Below are 18,465 nucleotides of genomic sequence, written 5' to 3'. Positions count from 1 at the left end.
GTGCATGCGTTTGCTACTTGACCTTCTCCGGACACTTAAGCCTCTTCAGGCAGAACATGACGATGACAGAGATGTAGAGACACACATCTCTAACCGTAAGCCTACTGCTGTCCAGGAAGGCTATCAGGTTATTGCTCTGGCTCAGCGGGTTGGCCCTCTGCTCTGCCTTTGTCTCTGCTTGGCTTTATCGACAGACAGCCAATAGCATGTTTATCATCACAGAGGTCTCCTCATCTCCCTCCCTGCTACTGTTCACCATCCATCCGCAACCTCTCCTCTCCCTCTTTGGCGTCTGGCACCAATTTACTGCCACACACCATTGATCTCAGGCATGTCCACATGCTAGAGAGAGGGAGTGTGAGAGCGCGCGAGCGGAAGAGAGAGTCTTTCCTCTATAACACCACCAAAATGCCCAGGGCCCGGTTTCCCAAAAGCATCTTAAGGCTAAGTTCATCTTTAGAACCATCGATGGTTGATCGATGATCCACTATATGTTTAGACATTTTATGATAATTATGTTGTCACCTAAAACACACACACATCTCGATAACATGTGTTTAATGTACAGCTGGGACAGCAACGTGTTGCCTTACATGAAGCATTTAATGACATATTTAAGAAAGGATTTGTTCCTAGCTGATATCCAGGGTTTTCCCGCTCTGCAACATCTGTTTGTCAGAATGGGCCAGACAGTGGTGTGAAAAGCAACGGTTTGCTTCTAGAAAACATCTGCCCACGGCCCCTGCTGGCAGTGGGAGTGAGAAGAGAGACAACACAAGGCGTGCCTCTCAGCACCAAGCGGACCTGGGTTCAAACACTATTAGAAATCGTTCAAATACTTTGAGCGCTTGCTCTAGCTAGCCTGTCTGGAGTTGTCAGATGGGCAAGTTTTGCAGGTTTTGGACTCTTCTACTGACCAGGCAAGCGCAATCAAGCGCATACAATCACATTTATTTGAAATTATTTCAAATAGTATTTGAATCCAGGTCTGCGCTTCTCAGCAGCACCCACCACCCAGCATTCCCTGCAAGCCTCGCTGACAACCTGACAGCCCTCTTTCCTGGCACTTAGTAGTCCTCTCTCTCTCTCAGGGCGTAAATGTAGACCACAGGACAGTAAAGCAGCACATAACAGCAGTGGCCAGAGCCATGGGATTATATTATTGGTGATGTTATACCATCATCATTTGGGTTTAATACAACTAGCACATGGAAAAAACTAGGAGTATGAAATCAAACAAGGTCTTCATTAATTAAGTATGTCCATATCACTAAGGTATAGGGTCACTGGAAATGAGTAGTTAAGGACTTTTAAGAGCAAGGTAGCAACAGCCAGAGCTATGGATTAAAGAGGTCTCATCCCAGAGTGCACTCTGTTTTGCCAGGACATCATCATCATCATCATCATCATCAGGGCTTGAATTTACTTGATATGTGACACATAACATACTGTACAGGATGTCATCATATGATCCAATATTACACTTGGGAGTTCACTTATCAGCCATATATAAGGGAAGTTTGACTTGCATGACATTTACAGGGGACATATACTTGACCTTACAGTAAGTGTATCATATCATGCCTAGTAAATCACTAAGTGATGTATAAATAAAACAACACTTAGAGGACATAGGCCTGCTTGACCTTACAGTAAACGTGTGGCATGCTGTGTCATGTCATGCCTGTTTGTAACATTTCTTTCTACGCTTGGAGTAGTTCACTGGTGATGGATGAATTCATCTGAAGAAAAACAAAAAACAAAAAAGGTCATTGGTCGAGTACACAGATTTGCAGGTGTTACAGCGAAATGCTTGTGTTACTAGCTCCAACAATGCAGTAGAACGTCTAGCAAGTACCATACAAATAATCACAAAAATCTCAACAAGAAATCAAGAAATGACAGAATGGGTCCAATCAACAACCTAGAGTGAAAATATTAGAGTGAGCTGAGCATGTGTCAGAATCCAGAGTATAAATAGGTGGTGTGTATAGACAGTATATAATTTGGAAAGAAGACAGATTGGCAGTATTTCAATTACTTATGAGTATTTTGTCAATTTTACACTGGGCTGAACTACACGTCAATGTATTTTGTAACAAGACACTTTCGAGAGCTGTAATTTGTTTTTTCAAAATAATTTTCTATGCCATTTTTAATAGCAGTTCACCATTCTGAGGACCCCTTTCACTCCGCATTGATATCAGAAGTCTGATGGCACCATTGTGTGATAAGAGCGTCTGCTAAATGAACAAAATATATACAGTGCCTTCAGAAAGTATTCACACCACTTGACTTTATCCAAATGTTGTTGTTAGTCTGACTTTAAAATTGATTAAATTAAGATTGTGTCACTGGTCTACACACAATACCCCATATAGTCAAATTGGAATTGTTTTAGGACATTTTTACTTATTAATAAAACATCTAAAGCTGAAATTTCTAGTCAATAAGTATTCAACCCCTTTGTTATGGCAACTCTAAATAAGTTCAAGAGCAAAAATGTGCTTAGCAAGACACATAATAAGTTGCATGGACTAACTGTGTGTGCAATGAAACTGTTAAACATTTTTGAATGACCTCCTCATCCTTGTACCCCACACATACAATTATCTGTAATGTCCCTAAGTCGAGCAGTGAATTTCAAAGACAGATTCAACCACAAAGACCAGGAAAGTTGTCCAATGCCTCGCACTGTGGAATAAGTCAAGGGGTATGAATACTTACTTTCTGAAGGCACTGTACAACTAGAGCAAATTAGCCTTCCCCACTAGTGAGACGGTAATGCACTGTATATGGCTTATGCATTGCTGACAGGAGTTCTTTCCTTCCTCCCAGTCATACATGTGAATTTCCACACTACATTGCAAAACCCACGTCTCCTGTTTGGCATTCACTATCTTGAACATTGATGGATGTTACCTTGCTGGTCATCCACCGAGTCAGGGGAGAAGTGTTAGTTACCAACCGCAAAATATGGTTGATTGATTTTCCCATCTCCTGCTCCAGAGCTGGATCAGGTACACATTTCAGGCAAGGCCAGGCACATACCTGGAACAGGAATATGATCAAAAGCATCATTTACCAGTATTTCAGATTAGCGGTCGATGACTGATATGGCAGGAATTCCTCTGATCACAGAACAGTTGCAGTTAAGAATTGCGGAAACATCTTTTTTTTCTAGGGCTAAATACCCATTATATTTGCTCCATTGACTACTGGAAATTTCTGAACCGGGAATGCACATTTCATGCATGTCAATCAGAGCACATTCTCAAAAATACAGGTTCCAAAATGTCAATTTCAAATACACCTAAGTGCTGTTAAATATGAACAACGTATGATAATAGGAACTCTGTATTCATAAACAGAATGTCCATACCACCATGGTATAGTTTCATTGGAAATAACTAGCTATAAAGCACATGAGGGCTAAGGAAATAAAAAAACTGAACAAGAGTTAAAGTAATGTTTAACAGATAGAATCATTTCACAGGTGTTTCCAGTCATCCTTTACTTATCTGAAGTACACTGCCAGTACAGCATGTGGCAAAATGTTCCAAGTGACTCCTTTCACACTCGTTTCACAACATGGCACCTTGAACGTCACTTTGCTCCCCCCTGGTGTCTCACTCAGCATTTTGCTTTGTTCATTACAGTTATGCTTGATTGACCATATAGCGTTCACGTCAATGTACAGTAGACTTCTTTGGTCAAGCTAAAGAATGAAAGCTAATCAACAAAGTCATTAACATTCCCTTTATTGCATCAGTTGTGTATGACAAGGGAATGTACTACAAAACTGACATTAAAACTGTCAGTGTGTGGTTAACTGTATACATATTGTACAGACACAGTGAAAGACACGGCAACATAAGTTACTACAACTGCAAATGAGCCTTTCCCTCCAGTGAAAAGGTTGTGTACCAAATGTGGCCCAATGGCGCCATCAGGTGGATATTTTATGTAAATGAAAAGTTATCCGCTTGGTTTCAATCAGTCTATCGAATGCAGTGTTTCTTGACCTCGCTCCCTATGTTCTCGCCAACAGACACACTAATAATGCAATGTCTTTACCGTACATTTCTTACTATTCAAAAATAAAAAGCCATATACATTATTTTTTTTTTTTATCTACCCATGGTCCAAATGAACCCATTTTCGATTTCCCCCAAAGCAGTTGAAAGACATTCATCCAAATGAAGCCTATAATATGTTGGTCAGGCAGTTGTTTTACAACGAAACATTGGACAATACCTACAGACACACAAACTCAGGAATAAATGCGGTTTCCACTAGTGTCTGGATAATATGCACGTCAAAGATATACCAAGGGATTACAAATAACAGTCCAAATGTTTCAATAACATCTATATCATGTGTACTGGGTAGACGAGCACTGGACCATTCACATAACCGGGGGCTGGACACAGGAGAAGAGAGAGGAGTGTGAGGGTGTCTGAGGGGGAAAGCTGTAGGACAGTCCCTGAGGGTTAATGCACCCAGACTATGGACCAAAACCCAAATCAAAGCCCAGGTTTCAACCAGATCTAGGCCTCAGTCCGCGTTCTGCCTGAGAATCCTCTTCTCTTCCTCTACGAAACTCTTGTCAGAGGTGGCCTGGCCCAGATCCCTCTTCCTCTTCTCCTTCTGTTGGAAGCTCTCTACCCTCCTCTTTTTTGCTGACACGGATGCCTTGTCTCCGTCCTCGTCTACAACAGGGAGAAAACAGCACATCAGAATTCTAATTCAGAAATTAACAGATTGCATAGCCACCTACTGTGCTTAGGGCTTACCTAACCAGCACCGATTTCACCCCCTGCTATACATATCAAGTTACTGTGTATCAGCGAGGGAGAGAGAGAAATTATTTTCTGTATGAAAGTCATTGAGAGATGTGCAGGCATAGATATAGAACCCAGGTAGATAAGCAGATACAGAGTTAAAGATGGTAGCGCAAGTTCACTCCACAGCTTGAAATGTCTCCACACGCGTCACAGAATTGCTAACTTCTCGGTAGCACAACTGGCTAGTACGTTGTCAAGCGAGCAGTAATGTCGGTTTGCGAGTCATTGGGCCCTGGTTCAAGCAGCTGTATGAATTTGTACAGTGTACCTCGGGTAGTACCAAATAAGATGGAAGCTATACCACAGACAAAAGGGGAAACCCAGACAAATCACAGCGGCTATAAATCTGAAGCATCCGTTTAGAACTTCTCGCCGCTAAATACTTACTTGACCCTTTCTAAAAGTTTTTTTGTTGTTGCATTGCTTAGGAGTGCAAGGGCGAATTTAAGTTTATTGGTCAGATACACGGTTTAGCAGGTGTTATAGCAGTGCAATGAACTAACTAGCTCCTAACAAGGCAGTCGAATGTCAAACAATTACAATTGTACGAAAAATACAACAAAAAGCAAGATTAAGAATGGCGGGACGAATCCAATGAACAACCCAAATAGCACTGTAGCAGTATCAAAACGCAATTATGCATACAGTACCAGTCAAAAGTTTGGACACACCTACTCATTCCAGAGTTTCTTTAGTTTGACTATTTTCTATATTGTAGAATAATAGTGAAGACATCAAAACTATGAAATAACACATGGAATCATGTAGTAACCAAAAAAGTGTTAAATCAAAATATATTTTATATTTGAGATTCTTAAGTAGCCACCCTTTGCCTTGATGACAGCTTTGCACACTCACAATCCAGTATATAAATAAATGGTGTGTATAAACCATACAACTAATACAATTTAGAATAGTAGAAATATTAGAATAAGCTATGGTCAGGGATACAGTGACCAAACGGGAAGTGACCAGTGGTTCGATGTCTCTACAAGATGGGAAAGCAGTGTTGGCTTTGAGTGTGTGTGAGTGACTGTTTTGTGTGAGTGAGTGTGCATCACCTGGTATGCTGAGTGAGTGTGTTTCAGTAAGCGTTCCCTAACAGAAATATGCAAATACATAATAAAACACACCAATAGGATCTTGCTAGTGGTTGGCTCTGCCCACCTCCTTGCTTGTTTCTGACCATTTTTCTTCATTTGCTCCCATTGGAAAGAACGCCAATGATAAATCTTGGGTTAGTTGTCAGTATTTTTGGCTATACTAAGCAGGCAGACCCTGGTCAGTCATACAGATATTGTTTTCCCCCTACCTGAATCTGATGGCTGTTCATCTGTGGGCAGGAAGACAGCGTTGCCAGTGTGAGGCTGTGGAGCGTCTTCTCCGTTATCCTCGTAGATGTTGGACCACTTTATGGCCATGTCCATACCTGGGGGAGCTCCCTTCTTGGGCTTCTCTGTTTCTGTGGCGTAACTCTGAGGAGGGGGCACCGCATTCGTCTTCCACATCTTGAACTCCTTGGCAGGCTGCAGGCAAAAGATAATTATAATCAACTCCCATTTTACTTTAAAAAACAAAAGGGTTCCCCTATTCATCTGTGCCTTAAGTGTACGGTTTACAATGCAACACATTTTACTGCACCTATCCGGTCTATGTTACAATAAAACACATACACTAAGTGGCCGGTTTATTAGGTAAACCCCATTCACAAAATTAGTTTGCGCCTACAGACAGTGAATCACGTGGCCGTGGCTTGCTATATAATGCAGGTAGACAGGCATCGAGACATTCAGTTACTGTTTGATTGAATGTTAGAATGGGCAAAGCAGGTGACCTAAGCTACTGAGCGTGGTATGATCTGTGCCATGCGTGACGGTTCTAGGGCTGTGGCGGTCACAAAATTTTGTCAGCCAGTGATTGTCTAGCAAATAATTGGCAGTTGCACGGTAATTGATCGTTAATTAACATAAACACATTTAGTATCTCCTGGCTTCCTGGCCTACAAGCCACTGATGGAGACCTTTGGAACATCTACAGTCTATTAAATCCATGTAATATAGCCTACACATTCACAATAAATCCATTATTTATTTTAGACAGGTCTAAATAAACATGATATTAAGAAAATGTTGTCTATTTCAGAACAACAGAATAGCATACTCTGAGTTGTCCTTATGTTAGGTTCTGATCTGGCTATGCCATATGGCTGTAGGCTACACTAGTTCAATTAGCAGACAAGATTTGTTCAGAAATCCGTGGCATTATTTTATATTATGAAAAATTCAATTGAACAAAGCTGAATAAAATAGAAAGGATATTTTCTCCAAACGATTTGAGGGAGTGCGCACATGCGGCTATTCTGTGTCGAGCAGTTAACAAAGGAATAGGTACTATTGCATGCTTAATTTAGAGTTATTAACCTGTTAGGGCTAGGGGGCAGTATTGACACGGCTGGATAAAAAACATACCCGATTTAATCTGGTTACCACTCCTACCCAGTAACTAGAATATGCATATACTTATTACATATGGATAGAAAACACCCTAAAGTTTCTAAAACTGTTTGAATGGTGTCTGTGAGTATAACAGAACTCAAATGGCAGGTCAAAACCTGAGAGATTCCTTTACAGGAAGTGGCCTGTCTGACCATTTCTTGAACTTATTTTCCATCTCTATCTTTTACTAAGGATCTCTGCTCTAACGTGACACTTCCTACGTCGTCCATAGGCGCTCAGAGCCCGGGAAAAAACAGAATGTCGTCATCCCAGCCCCAGGCTGAAACACATTATCGCCTTTCTCAAGTGGCCGATCAAGGGACTCTGGGCTTAGGCGCATGACCCGACCGCCCCCGCCTTTGTGATTTTTTCCTCTGTTTGCCGAAAAGGAGATTCCCTGTCGGAATATTATCACTTTTCTACGAGAAAAATGGCGTAAAAATTGATTTTAAACAGCGGTTGACATGCTTCGAAGTACGGTAATGGAATATTTAGAATTTTTTTGTCACGAATTGCGCCATGCGCACGACCCTTCTTTACCATTTCGGATAGTGTCTGGAACGCACGAACAAAACGCCGCTATTCGGATATAACGATGGATTATTTTGGACCAAACCAACATTTGTTATTGAAGTAGCAGTCCTGGGAGTGCATTCTGACGAAGACAACAAAAGGTAATCAAACTTTTATAATAGTAAATATGATTATGGTGAGTGCTAAACTTGCCGGGTGTCTAAATAGCGAGCCCGTGATGCCTGGGCTATGTACTTAGAATATTGCAAAATGTGCTTTCACCAAAAAGCTATTTTAAAATCGGACATATCGAGTGCATAGAGGAGGTCTGTATCTATAATTCTTAAAATAATTGTTATGCTTTTTGTGAACGTTTATCGTGAGTAATTTAGTAAAATGTTAGCATATTCCCCGGAAGTTTGCGGGGGGTATGCTAGTTCTGAACGTCACATGCTAATGTAAAAAGCTGGTTTTTGATATAAATATGAACTTGATTGAACAAAACATGCATGTATTGTATAACATAATGTCCTAGGGTTGTCATCTGATGAAGATCATCAAAGGTGAGTGCTGCATTTAGCTGTCTTCTGGGTTTTGGTGACATTATATGCTAGCTTGAAAAATGGGTGTCTGATTATTTCTGGCTTGGTACTCTGCTGACATAATCTAATGTTTTGCTTTCGTTGTAAAGCCTTTTTGAAATCGGACAGTGTGGTTAGATTAACGAGAGTCTTGTCTTTAAATAGCTCTAAAATAGTCATATGTTGAGAAATTCAAGTAATAGGATTTTTAAGGTTTTGAAAATCGCGCCACAGGCTTCAAGTGGCTGTTACGTAGGTGGGACGAATTCGTCCCGCCTAGCCCATAGAGGTTAATGTAACTTCAGTTGTTCTACAAATGTTGGGCTATATGTTTTGATTTTTAATACATTGTAAGGCTACATGATGCGACTAATGATGATTTGAAAAAAGTCGCTTGAAAAGGCATGAGTTCTGCTTTGTTTTTATTGTGCAGGCTGTACACACTTCATCAGTCTCTCATTCACAAATTGACAAGCACTTGATATTTCCTCTAATTTCCCGGTGGCATCCCCTTTGTCTGGCCATAATGCACCCTAAAACAATCCATGCCTTTTGCAGCCAGTAGCCGTTGTGCCCTTGGGCTAATTATAATAATTAGAATGCCCTTCTCCCTGAGTGCTGCGTGCTCTGAAGCACTACTCACACACATGGCTCTCCATCACGTGACTCGAGTCTTTCTCACAGGCTACAAGTGAAGACAGACACGTCGAGGACGCAACTGCGTGTGTTCTTATCCAATTCGAGGCGCATACATACTGAAGATACTGGAAGAACTGTCCACATTTACTTTTCGTCAGCCAACAAGATGGGTAGACCTAACAAACAGCAAAAGCACTAGCCTATGTCAATCTACTATCACCAATTGTACAAAAGTTGATTTATTCCATTCTGTGCGAGGAATAAATATTACAAACATAGTCTGGGACAGTTGTGGGATGCGATAGATCCCAAATTAATACAACCACTAGCATCAAAAATACTTTTTTACACAACGAGGCTGATGCAACAGATCATAATGTTTACCTCTCAAATTTTGATAAACTATTAGGCTATTTCTTCACATTATAAGCGCAGCAATGTCCAAACGGCAGTAGGCTATAAGCGCGAATGTTCCATTGGCGGGAAAACACCATTATCAAAAGTGACCGCAAATGCGATTATACATGTAATGCTTTTATTATAAAGGTGCATTTTTATGGTGAAAAATATCTTCCCCAAACGTGAAACTCACAGGCTGCTTATGTATGCCAGTTAGGCTCTACACCCCTTGTAAAGCAGATTAATGTGCTTCATTTTAAGAAGTTATTTGGCCACTTTAGTGATACAAACCTTATAGGCCTATGGGCTAGGCAACATGAGGTGTGCGACAGATTCGAAAAAGCAGCAAAAAAAGGCATTGTTTCTTACCTTATGCTGTGCATCATTCACAAGTGGTAATACATAATTCACAAGTGATAGTCTGATGGGTGACAATATTAGGCTATTCTTGATTTAAATTATGTCTTTAGATACAGTATGTTAAATAATATGTGTGAAATTTGTTTTGATTTAGAAAGGTGCATGATAATGGTCCAGTCTCGAAACAGGGGCAGGGGAAAAAAATACAATATCATCTATGCACTTAAATAGCAAATGGAGGACGCTTTTCCCGTGGTTAATTTTCATGCCAGCCAGGTAGGCAATACTCCTGTTGCAAAGAGAAGCAATGTGCTTAATAGTAGGAAAATGAAATAAATATAGTAAGCCTAGCCTATATAAAGCTGATGGGACCCTCCTCTATTAAAAAGAGGTCATCACTCTGTTTTCTAACACAATTGAATAGCCTATACCAATGTTGCGCAACATCAGCTCACGGCCTCTCATGAAGTGTTTGATTAGATTTGATTACATTTGCATTGATGTCAGAGGGCTTAGAGGGACAATGGAGTGCTGAGTTCCAGGCAGTTAGCACGTTTGGTAGGCTACTAATGACCATCAGCATCAGAGCTTTGGAGAAGCCTAATTACCGTAACTAAACGGTCACATGGAATTTGGCTGCCTTCATGACTGCCGGTGTGGCGGTAATACAGTCACCGCAACAGCCCTAGCCAGTTCCAGTATCTCAGAAACGTCCGGCCTCCTGGGATTTTCACGCACGACAGTGTCATGGTGCGACAAACAAAAAACATCCAGTCAGGGGCAGTCCTGTGGGTAAAAACAGCTCGATGAGAGGTCGAAGGAAAATGGCAAGAATTATTTCAAGCTAACAGGTTAGCCACAAACGGGCAAATAACGGCGTAGTGGTGTGCAGAACGGCATCTCGGAACGCACAACTCGTCAGTCCTTGTCACGTATGGGCTATTGCAGCAGACGACCATGCTGGTTTGCATTCCTATCAGCTAAAAACAAGAAGAAGCGGATCCAGTGGGCACGCGATCACCAACACTGGACAACTGAGGAGTGGAAAAACATTGCCTGGTCGAACGAATCCCGCTTCCTGTTGCGTCATGCTGAAGGCAGAGTCAGGATTTGGTGTAGGCAACAAGGCCCCATCCTGCCTGGTGTCAACGGTACAGGCTGGTGGCGGTGGTGTAGGGAATGTTTTCCTGGCCCATTGATACCAGGCTGTTCTGGAGGTAAAAGGGGGGTCCGACCCGCTACTAGATGAGTGTACCTAATAAACTGGCACTGAGTGTACAAACATTAGGAACACCTGCTCTTTCCATGAAAGACTGACCAGGTGAAAGCTATGATCCCTTATTGATGTCACTTGTTAAATCCACTTCAAATCAGTGTAGATGAAGGGGAGGAGACAGGTTAAAGAAGGATTTTTAAGCCCTGAGACAATTGAAACATGGATTGTGCATGTGTGCCATTTAGAGTGTGGACGGGCAAGACAAAATATTTAAGTGCCTTTGAACGGGGTATGGTAGTAGGTGCCAGGCGCACCGGTTTGTGTCAAGCTCAACAGTTTCCCGTGTGTATCAAGAATGGTCCACCACCCAAAGGACATCCAGCCAACTTGACAACTGTGGGAAGCACTGGAGACAACATGGGCCAGTTGACAACTTGTAGTCCATGCCACAACGAATTGAGGCTTTTCTGAGGGCAAAAGGCTGTGCAATACAATATTAGGAAGGTGTTCCTTATGTTTTGTACACTCTGTGTATACAGTAAAAATATAATAATAAATGCTATTTAGCAGATGCTTTTATCCAAAGCGATTAACAGTCATGCATGCATGCATTTTACATATGGGTGGGTGGCCCCAGCAGGAATCGAACCCACAACCCTTAGCGTTGCAGACGCCATTCTCTTATGACAGTAGTTATAGTAGTTATAGCTACCAGATTGTAACAGGCTAATGCTATGTTCCATTAGCCATTTCAGAATAGGTACTGTTTGGTGAAGCAGAGAATTTGACCAACCTTAACTTGGCGATACTATCATCGTTCTCGATTTGGCCAACCTAGGGGTGCAAATTGACTAACCAACCCTCATTAACTGGGCAACAAACAGCAAAACATTTTCCAAACAGTCAAATGACATGACCAACAGAAAATACTATCCATGCAACACAAGGAATGGACATTTTTCATTAAGAGATACATTTGAATGAAAACAAGCAACAATAGCAAGCCTATCGTCTAACACTCAAAAGGCTAAAGCCTATTATTGAACACACAACTGCTGTAACGAAGCACTTCATCAAACCTCCTTTTTCAAACATTTACCAAAATGCAATTCGTAGGAAAACACTGTTCTAAACAGTGCACTTAATGCGAGCGGTTTCATATATGACAGAGATTAAAATTACTATCAGAAACTTAGAAAAGAGGCGGAATCTAATAGCAACAACTAGGATGTGCTGCTAATATGGCTAGGATTGTGCCATTGGCTTGTTGATATAAAAAAGTTGATATGAAAACCAATAGAATAGGAGAGAAATGCTGGTAATTGGCATGAGGAAGCTTTTATAAAAGAATTGCCACCACATTTCTATGGTTGGATTTTTGCTAGGCTACTTTGAAGCAAGGTAAGACATTCCTCAATATTTGGAGTAAAACGTTCAGGTTTCAAAGAATGATACTGCCTCAACCGTGGTAATGTGGTGGGTGACGAACTGATAGCCTGCCTACCGTTGACTATAGCTTATGCACTCGAATGGCGGGCGCGCTTTAATTACGAGTTGAAATTGAGAAATAAAAATAACTATTTTTAAAAGTGTGGTCATCAAAAGAGGTTAACACGCGACTGCATTTAGAATTTGTTGCACAATGACTGGGTTTATAAAAAGAACATTTCACTCTAGTACCAGCTTTGAGGAGCTGCTCTCAGGTGAAAGGCTATTCCGATCCTCAAACTAGTTTCTGTATGCTTTGTGCGTGTGATAAATAAGATACACGACGACTAATGAAAATACAGTCGAGAAAATTAATTCCCACTAAAGCATGACTGGTCAAATGTATTTTCAGCATCTAAAACCGATTAACGGTTAAGATCCCTAGGCCAAACATTTATCTTCTAAAATGTCTGTGTCAAATCAAAATGATCTGCTCCAGCTGCAGGTGGTTCTTTTGAACTTAGAAAATGCTCTGTTATTTAAAAAATAAATGCTTTGCTCCATGAAATAATCCAACAATATGTACGCCGCCATCTTGTCTATTTAAAATCTTCTCTCATTGATTGAGACAGGTGGGTCAACCCCAAAGTGTCTCGATCAATGAGAGAAGATCTTGTGCCCAAGAACGCCAAAGTAACCTGTTTAAATGACTATCACCCTGTAGCACTCACATCTGTAGCCATGAATTGCTTTGAAAGGTCAAGGCTCACATCAACATCATCCCAGACACCCTGGACCCATTCCATTTCGCCCTAACAGATCCACAGTGGCGTATATTCATGGATGCCAAGCTTCCCCCAAAAAACGGACCAAGCAATAATTAATTTTTTATTTTTCATTTTGCCTCTCTTGTATAAAAAGTATAAAATAGCCAATCAGCGTGAATTGTCCTAGCGCACCAAAAAAAAGTGTCAAGGGAAGCCAGTTTGGATTTGGCTTCACTCCTATCACATCGCATTAAGAGAAATACGCAATTGACAGAAACAACTTGAATTGTTGCATCTTGTTGTGTTCCATCCGGTGGCTAGCTAGCTAAAATTGACCCTTTCCTAAATTAGCCTTGTGGTTTTACTTAATTCTCTGTACTGGGCAATGATTATAACGGCAATTCTGATCCAACCATAAATTCAAACATTGTGCCCCTGGACTGAAAGAATATAAGTTCAATATGTAGCTAGATGTAGAAGGCTAATGTTAACTAGCTAATGCAGCCCACAAAAGGAAATTAGGCTAGCGAACAAGCATTTTAGCCAGGAAGCTTAGGACAACAAAAACTAAAAGCGTGTACTGTATGACAGAGTCAAGAACGCACGCAAACACACAAATCAGAACCATGGACAGCCACCTCATATTTAGCTTAAGTTGATTGAACTAAATTGTTTTTTTGTTTCTTTTAGTTGTCACTGTAGACTAATAAGCATAGGTGATTTGATGATGTTGAAATGGTGATGGAATAGTGGAGGCAGCTCCTGTTTTATTTGCGACTTGCGGTAACTGTGGTTCTAAATCAATAGTTATTTAGTAGTCTGAAAATACTTGCTTGACCATGATGTAGGTTATGTAACTGTTTGTTCCATGCAATATGCTTTCTGGACTTCACAGGAAAGAGGTTGCCATCCGGTTTTGTGATGAAACAAAGGTGTGGTTGAATCTATTCTGCCACTGTGTCTTCTTCTTGTCTCGGCCTTAGGCCTATATATCATGGTTGCAAGGCAAATGAACTAACAGGGTATAGAGCAAACACAATTATCACAACATAGGTTGTAATATGTAATATCTGGCTTGGCTCCCCCAGTGATTTCACCCATGCACCGCTAGTGTTGCACTCCACATGGCCCTTTCCCACTTAGACAAAAGGAACACCTATGTGAGAATGCTGTTAACTGATTACAGCTCAGCGTTCAACACCATAGTGCCCTCTAAGATCACTAAGCTAAGGACCCTGGGACTGAACAGCCCCCTCTGCAACTGGATCCTGCACTTCCTGATGGGACGTCCCCAGGTGGTGAGGGAAGCAACAACATCCGTCACGCTGACCCTCAACACGGGTGCGTGCTCAGTCCCCTCCTGTACTCCCTGTTCACCCACGACTGTGTATCCCTGCTCGACTCCAACACCATCATTAAGTTTGCAGATGAAACGACGGTGGAAGGTCTGATCACCGACGCCGTGATAGCCTATAGGTAGGTGGTCATAGACCTGGTAGTCTGGACTACAGGAAACGGAGGGCTGAGTACGCCCCCATTCACATCGATGGGGCTGTAGTGGAGTGGGTCGAGAGCTTCAAGTTCCTCAGTGTCCACATCACTAAGAGATCTATCAAGGTCCAAACACACCAACACAGTCGTGAAAATGGCACGACAACACCTTTCCCCCTCAGGAAGCTGAAAAGATTTGGCATGGGCCATCAGATCCTTAAAAAGTTCTACAGCTGCACCATTGAGAGCATCTTGACTGGCTGCATCACCGCTTGGTATGGCAACTGTTTGGCATCCAACTGCAAGGCAGTACAGACGGTAGTGCATACGGCCCTGTATATCACTGGGTCGAACCCTCTGCCATCCAAGACCTCTATACCAGGCAGAGGAAGACCCTAACAATTATTGTCAAAGACTCCAGACACCCAAGTCATAGACAGTTCTCTCTGCTACCAGACAGCAAGAAATACCGATGCGCAAAGACTGGATCCAACAAGACCCTGAACAGCTTCTCCACCCAAGTCATAAGACTGCTAAATAGTTAGTTAAATAGTTAACCAAATAGCTACCCAGGCTACCTGCTTTGACCCTAACTCATCACAAACATTGTTGCTACCATTTACCATCTGCCACTTTATTCCTAGTTAAATGTACAAATCTACTTTAATTACCTCCTACCCCTGCACATCTACTCGGTACTGGTACCCCTTGTATATACTGATGTATTTATTATTACGTGTTTTACTTTTCTATTATTATTTTTTCTTTGCATTGTTGGGAAGAGCATTTCACTTAGTCCACAGATGGAGGCATACACATTGTTGGATTACTTCATCGAGTAAAACATTTATTTTAATAAATGGGGCATTTTCTAAATTCTAACGAACCACCTGCAACTGGACACAGACATTTGAGAAGATACATGTTTGGCTGAATCGAGAACAAAGATAGTATCGTCAAGTTAAGGTTGGTCGAAAATTCTCTGCTACGCCAAACAGTACCTATCCTGTAACACTAATGGAGCATCACATTAGCTGTTACAATCTGCTAGCCATTATAGCAGATGAGCTGGCAGTCAAGTAAAACTTGAAAATCCCTGGAATAGAGCTTGCCAGTTGACGAGCCGTGGAAAGTTAGCGCAAGTGGATGATGAGTTCGAATCAAACAGCGCATCAAGCAAAGTTGGTGAAGACGAATGTTCTGAATGGACAACAGTAGTATCGAAAAACTGGAACAAAAAGGAAATTGTCAAAAATTGGAGTGGAGGATACGTATATGAATGAAAATGAATTGTTTCTTGTTGGGATGCATTTGTTGAGTAAGAAAGCATATGTGGGAGACCCGTTTGAGGTGTCGAAAATGGTGAAGTATGCGCTGGGAAAAGTAGTCTGTCATAGTTACCAGGAGTGGTCTTATTTGGATTAATTGTATTTCTGAAGAACAGAGGAAAGTTGCAGTGAGAATCTGGACAACAGAAGGTGTGTTTTGAACTTTGGAGTAGAGCACCAGTCAGAGGAGTCATCTCAGGGGTGACGACGGATGTTCAGGTTGAATCCCTGAAGAGATTTCCTGGTGTGGTTGGTGCCTGGCGTCTGACCAGCTGGGTGAATGGAAAAAAATAAGAAAGTCTGTCAGTACTGTTTTTTTTTGTTGATAAAGAGAAAATACCTACGCATGTGAAGCTTGGTTATGTAAGATACGCTGTAAGAGCTTTCGTCCCCAAACCATTGCAGTGTAAGAATTGTAAAGGATTTGGCCATGTTTCAAGTGTGTGCAGATGGAGAGAGTATATTGAAGAACGGTGTGTAGAAGGACGACAGTGTTGCAATTGTGGTGGGGATCATGATCCCAAGTTCCTGGAGTGCCCTGTAAGGGTGAAGGAGATTGAGGTGGCAAAAGTTAGAACGGTCAATCAAATCTCCTATGTAGAGGGGATTAAAAGAATTGAGAAAACAAGTGATGCTAGTGAAGATATGGTAGTGGACGCACCACAGCGTAGCTGCAAGTCAAAAGATACCCTGTGTGTTAAAAATGTGGATTTTGTGGCATTCATGGCCACAGTTACAAACTGTACAGCCCTAAAAAAATTGTCAAAGACCCCAGCCACCCCAGTCATAGACTGTTCTCTCTACTACCGCATGGCAAGTGTTTTTGGGACTTAATGATCTTACATCTGAAGACTTGCAAGGGTTACTGGTACCAGAAGACCAGACCTCCCAGGACCCCCTTGAGCCTTTGTTGGGATGAGATCTGTTTTTTTATTAACAGAAAATGTTTGATTTATTTTATTTACTGTTAGTTTGGTAGTTAATTCCATTTGTGGGAATCCTGTTTCCATCCCACACTGTATGTCGCGGAATACACATTAAATTGTGTGATCGCCAATATAGCAAAGAAGAACTCTCCAACCTGTAGTCCTAAAACATGGAAATAAATTAACTCTGGTTTGTTCAGCCATCCCTATGGCAAAAAACAGGGTTTGGGAATAAACGCCGAAAATAAGGTCTAAGGTTAATACAGGCTTAGGAGGTCGTATACGTTTTGTTATATGAGATAATAGCAGTCAGTTAACGAGACCTTTATGAATTATGAAACTTTTATATGTTTTTTATTATCACAAATTATTCAAAATTCACAAACAATGACGTTAGCTGATGAAGGTTATCTCACAGAACAAAACTATAAGATCAAAACCTGTGACTGGCTTTTATCCCAAAACGCCATTAATTTTCCTCATAGTAGCCTTTGTCCAAGGAACCATGGCGGAGTAAGTGTCTACAAAAATAATTACTATTTCTCTCTAAACCTGTGGCAACACTGTAGTGTTGCTTGCTTGTAAAACTAACGTTATCTAGCTGGTAGAATACAGTACAGTGGTGTTTCACTGGCTAATGTAACACTACACTGACGTTAGCTACTAGCAGTAGCTGCTATATTGTTGTATCGCTGTGGGAATTAGCTAGCTAGTTAACGCCACATTTCAAGCTACACGGAATGCTAGCTAGCTTCGTATTTTTACAGTACCTCTTCGGGAGCTTTCACGGCGCGGCTCTCCCAATCTATCTGTTTATTCAATGGGTTGTACAGGAAGGATGGCTTGGCAACCGACTTGAAGAGCTCGTCGGGTTTGGGTAGAGGAACTCCACTAACCGCCCGCTTGGTCCCGTGTTGGGGAGATTTGTTGCCGCTTCCAGTAGCATCGTCCCCCCCCTTTCCTCTCGATTTCTTCTGGCCCTGTTCATCAGAATCGCTGCTGTTACTATCGCTACTGTCACTCAGATCATCGTAACTCATGAAGTAATGGAAAGAGTCTGGTTTCTTCTTATCAACCATACTGATGAAAGGATTACATTAGCTAGTAATACGATGAATTTAACTTTAGAGATAGGAATATAATGCCCTAGCTAATTAGCAAGCAACCTTGATGATTTTGCTGGTTACTCCATTTTGAATCACTATTGCCGTAAGATTTGTAATACCCTAAAAAGTTGTCGTAAAACTATTTTCTTAAAGGAGCAGTAGTCCCTTTTTTCAAGACACTCTACATAACTTTTGTGAACAGTTATTTTCCTCAAACTCAATGCACAACCATATTGTATATTTACCAAAATCAAAATGTATTTTCATTTCTTAAACCAGGGCTGTAATATACAGTGTGTGTGAGTGTCTCCTAACTGACAGATTATTCGTATGGTATACAGTATATACTGATAAAAATATAAACACTAC

At 41.3% G+C, this 18,465-nt stretch overlaps 1 protein-coding gene across 1 annotated transcript; it reads right to left on the bottom strand.

Annotated features, from left to right (window-relative positions):
- Nucleotides 1-3,745: 3,745 nt before the first annotated feature.
- On the bottom strand, nt 3,746-18,205 carry LOC106584048 (UPF0690 protein C1orf52 homolog). Its single transcript, XM_014168858.2, has 3 exons — nt 17,761-18,205; nt 6,160-6,373; nt 3,746-4,712 (listed from the first exon to the last, which is right to left on the bottom strand). Exons 1-3 carry the CDS (start codon nt 18,067-18,069, stop codon nt 4,558-4,560), a joined length of 678 nt encoding a protein of 225 aa, XP_014024333.1. The 5' UTR covers nt 18,070-18,205; the 3' UTR covers nt 3,746-4,557.
- Nucleotides 18,206-18,465: the final 260 nt, after the last annotated feature.

The sequence above is a fragment of the Salmo salar genome, chromosome 23, assembly GCF_965601325.2.
Source record: "Salmo salar chromosome 23, fSalSal1, whole genome shotgun sequence".
NCBI lineage: Eukaryota > Metazoa > Chordata > Actinopteri > Salmoniformes > Salmonidae > Salmo > Salmo salar.
This window is presented reverse-complemented; position numbering and strand designations above follow the sequence as displayed.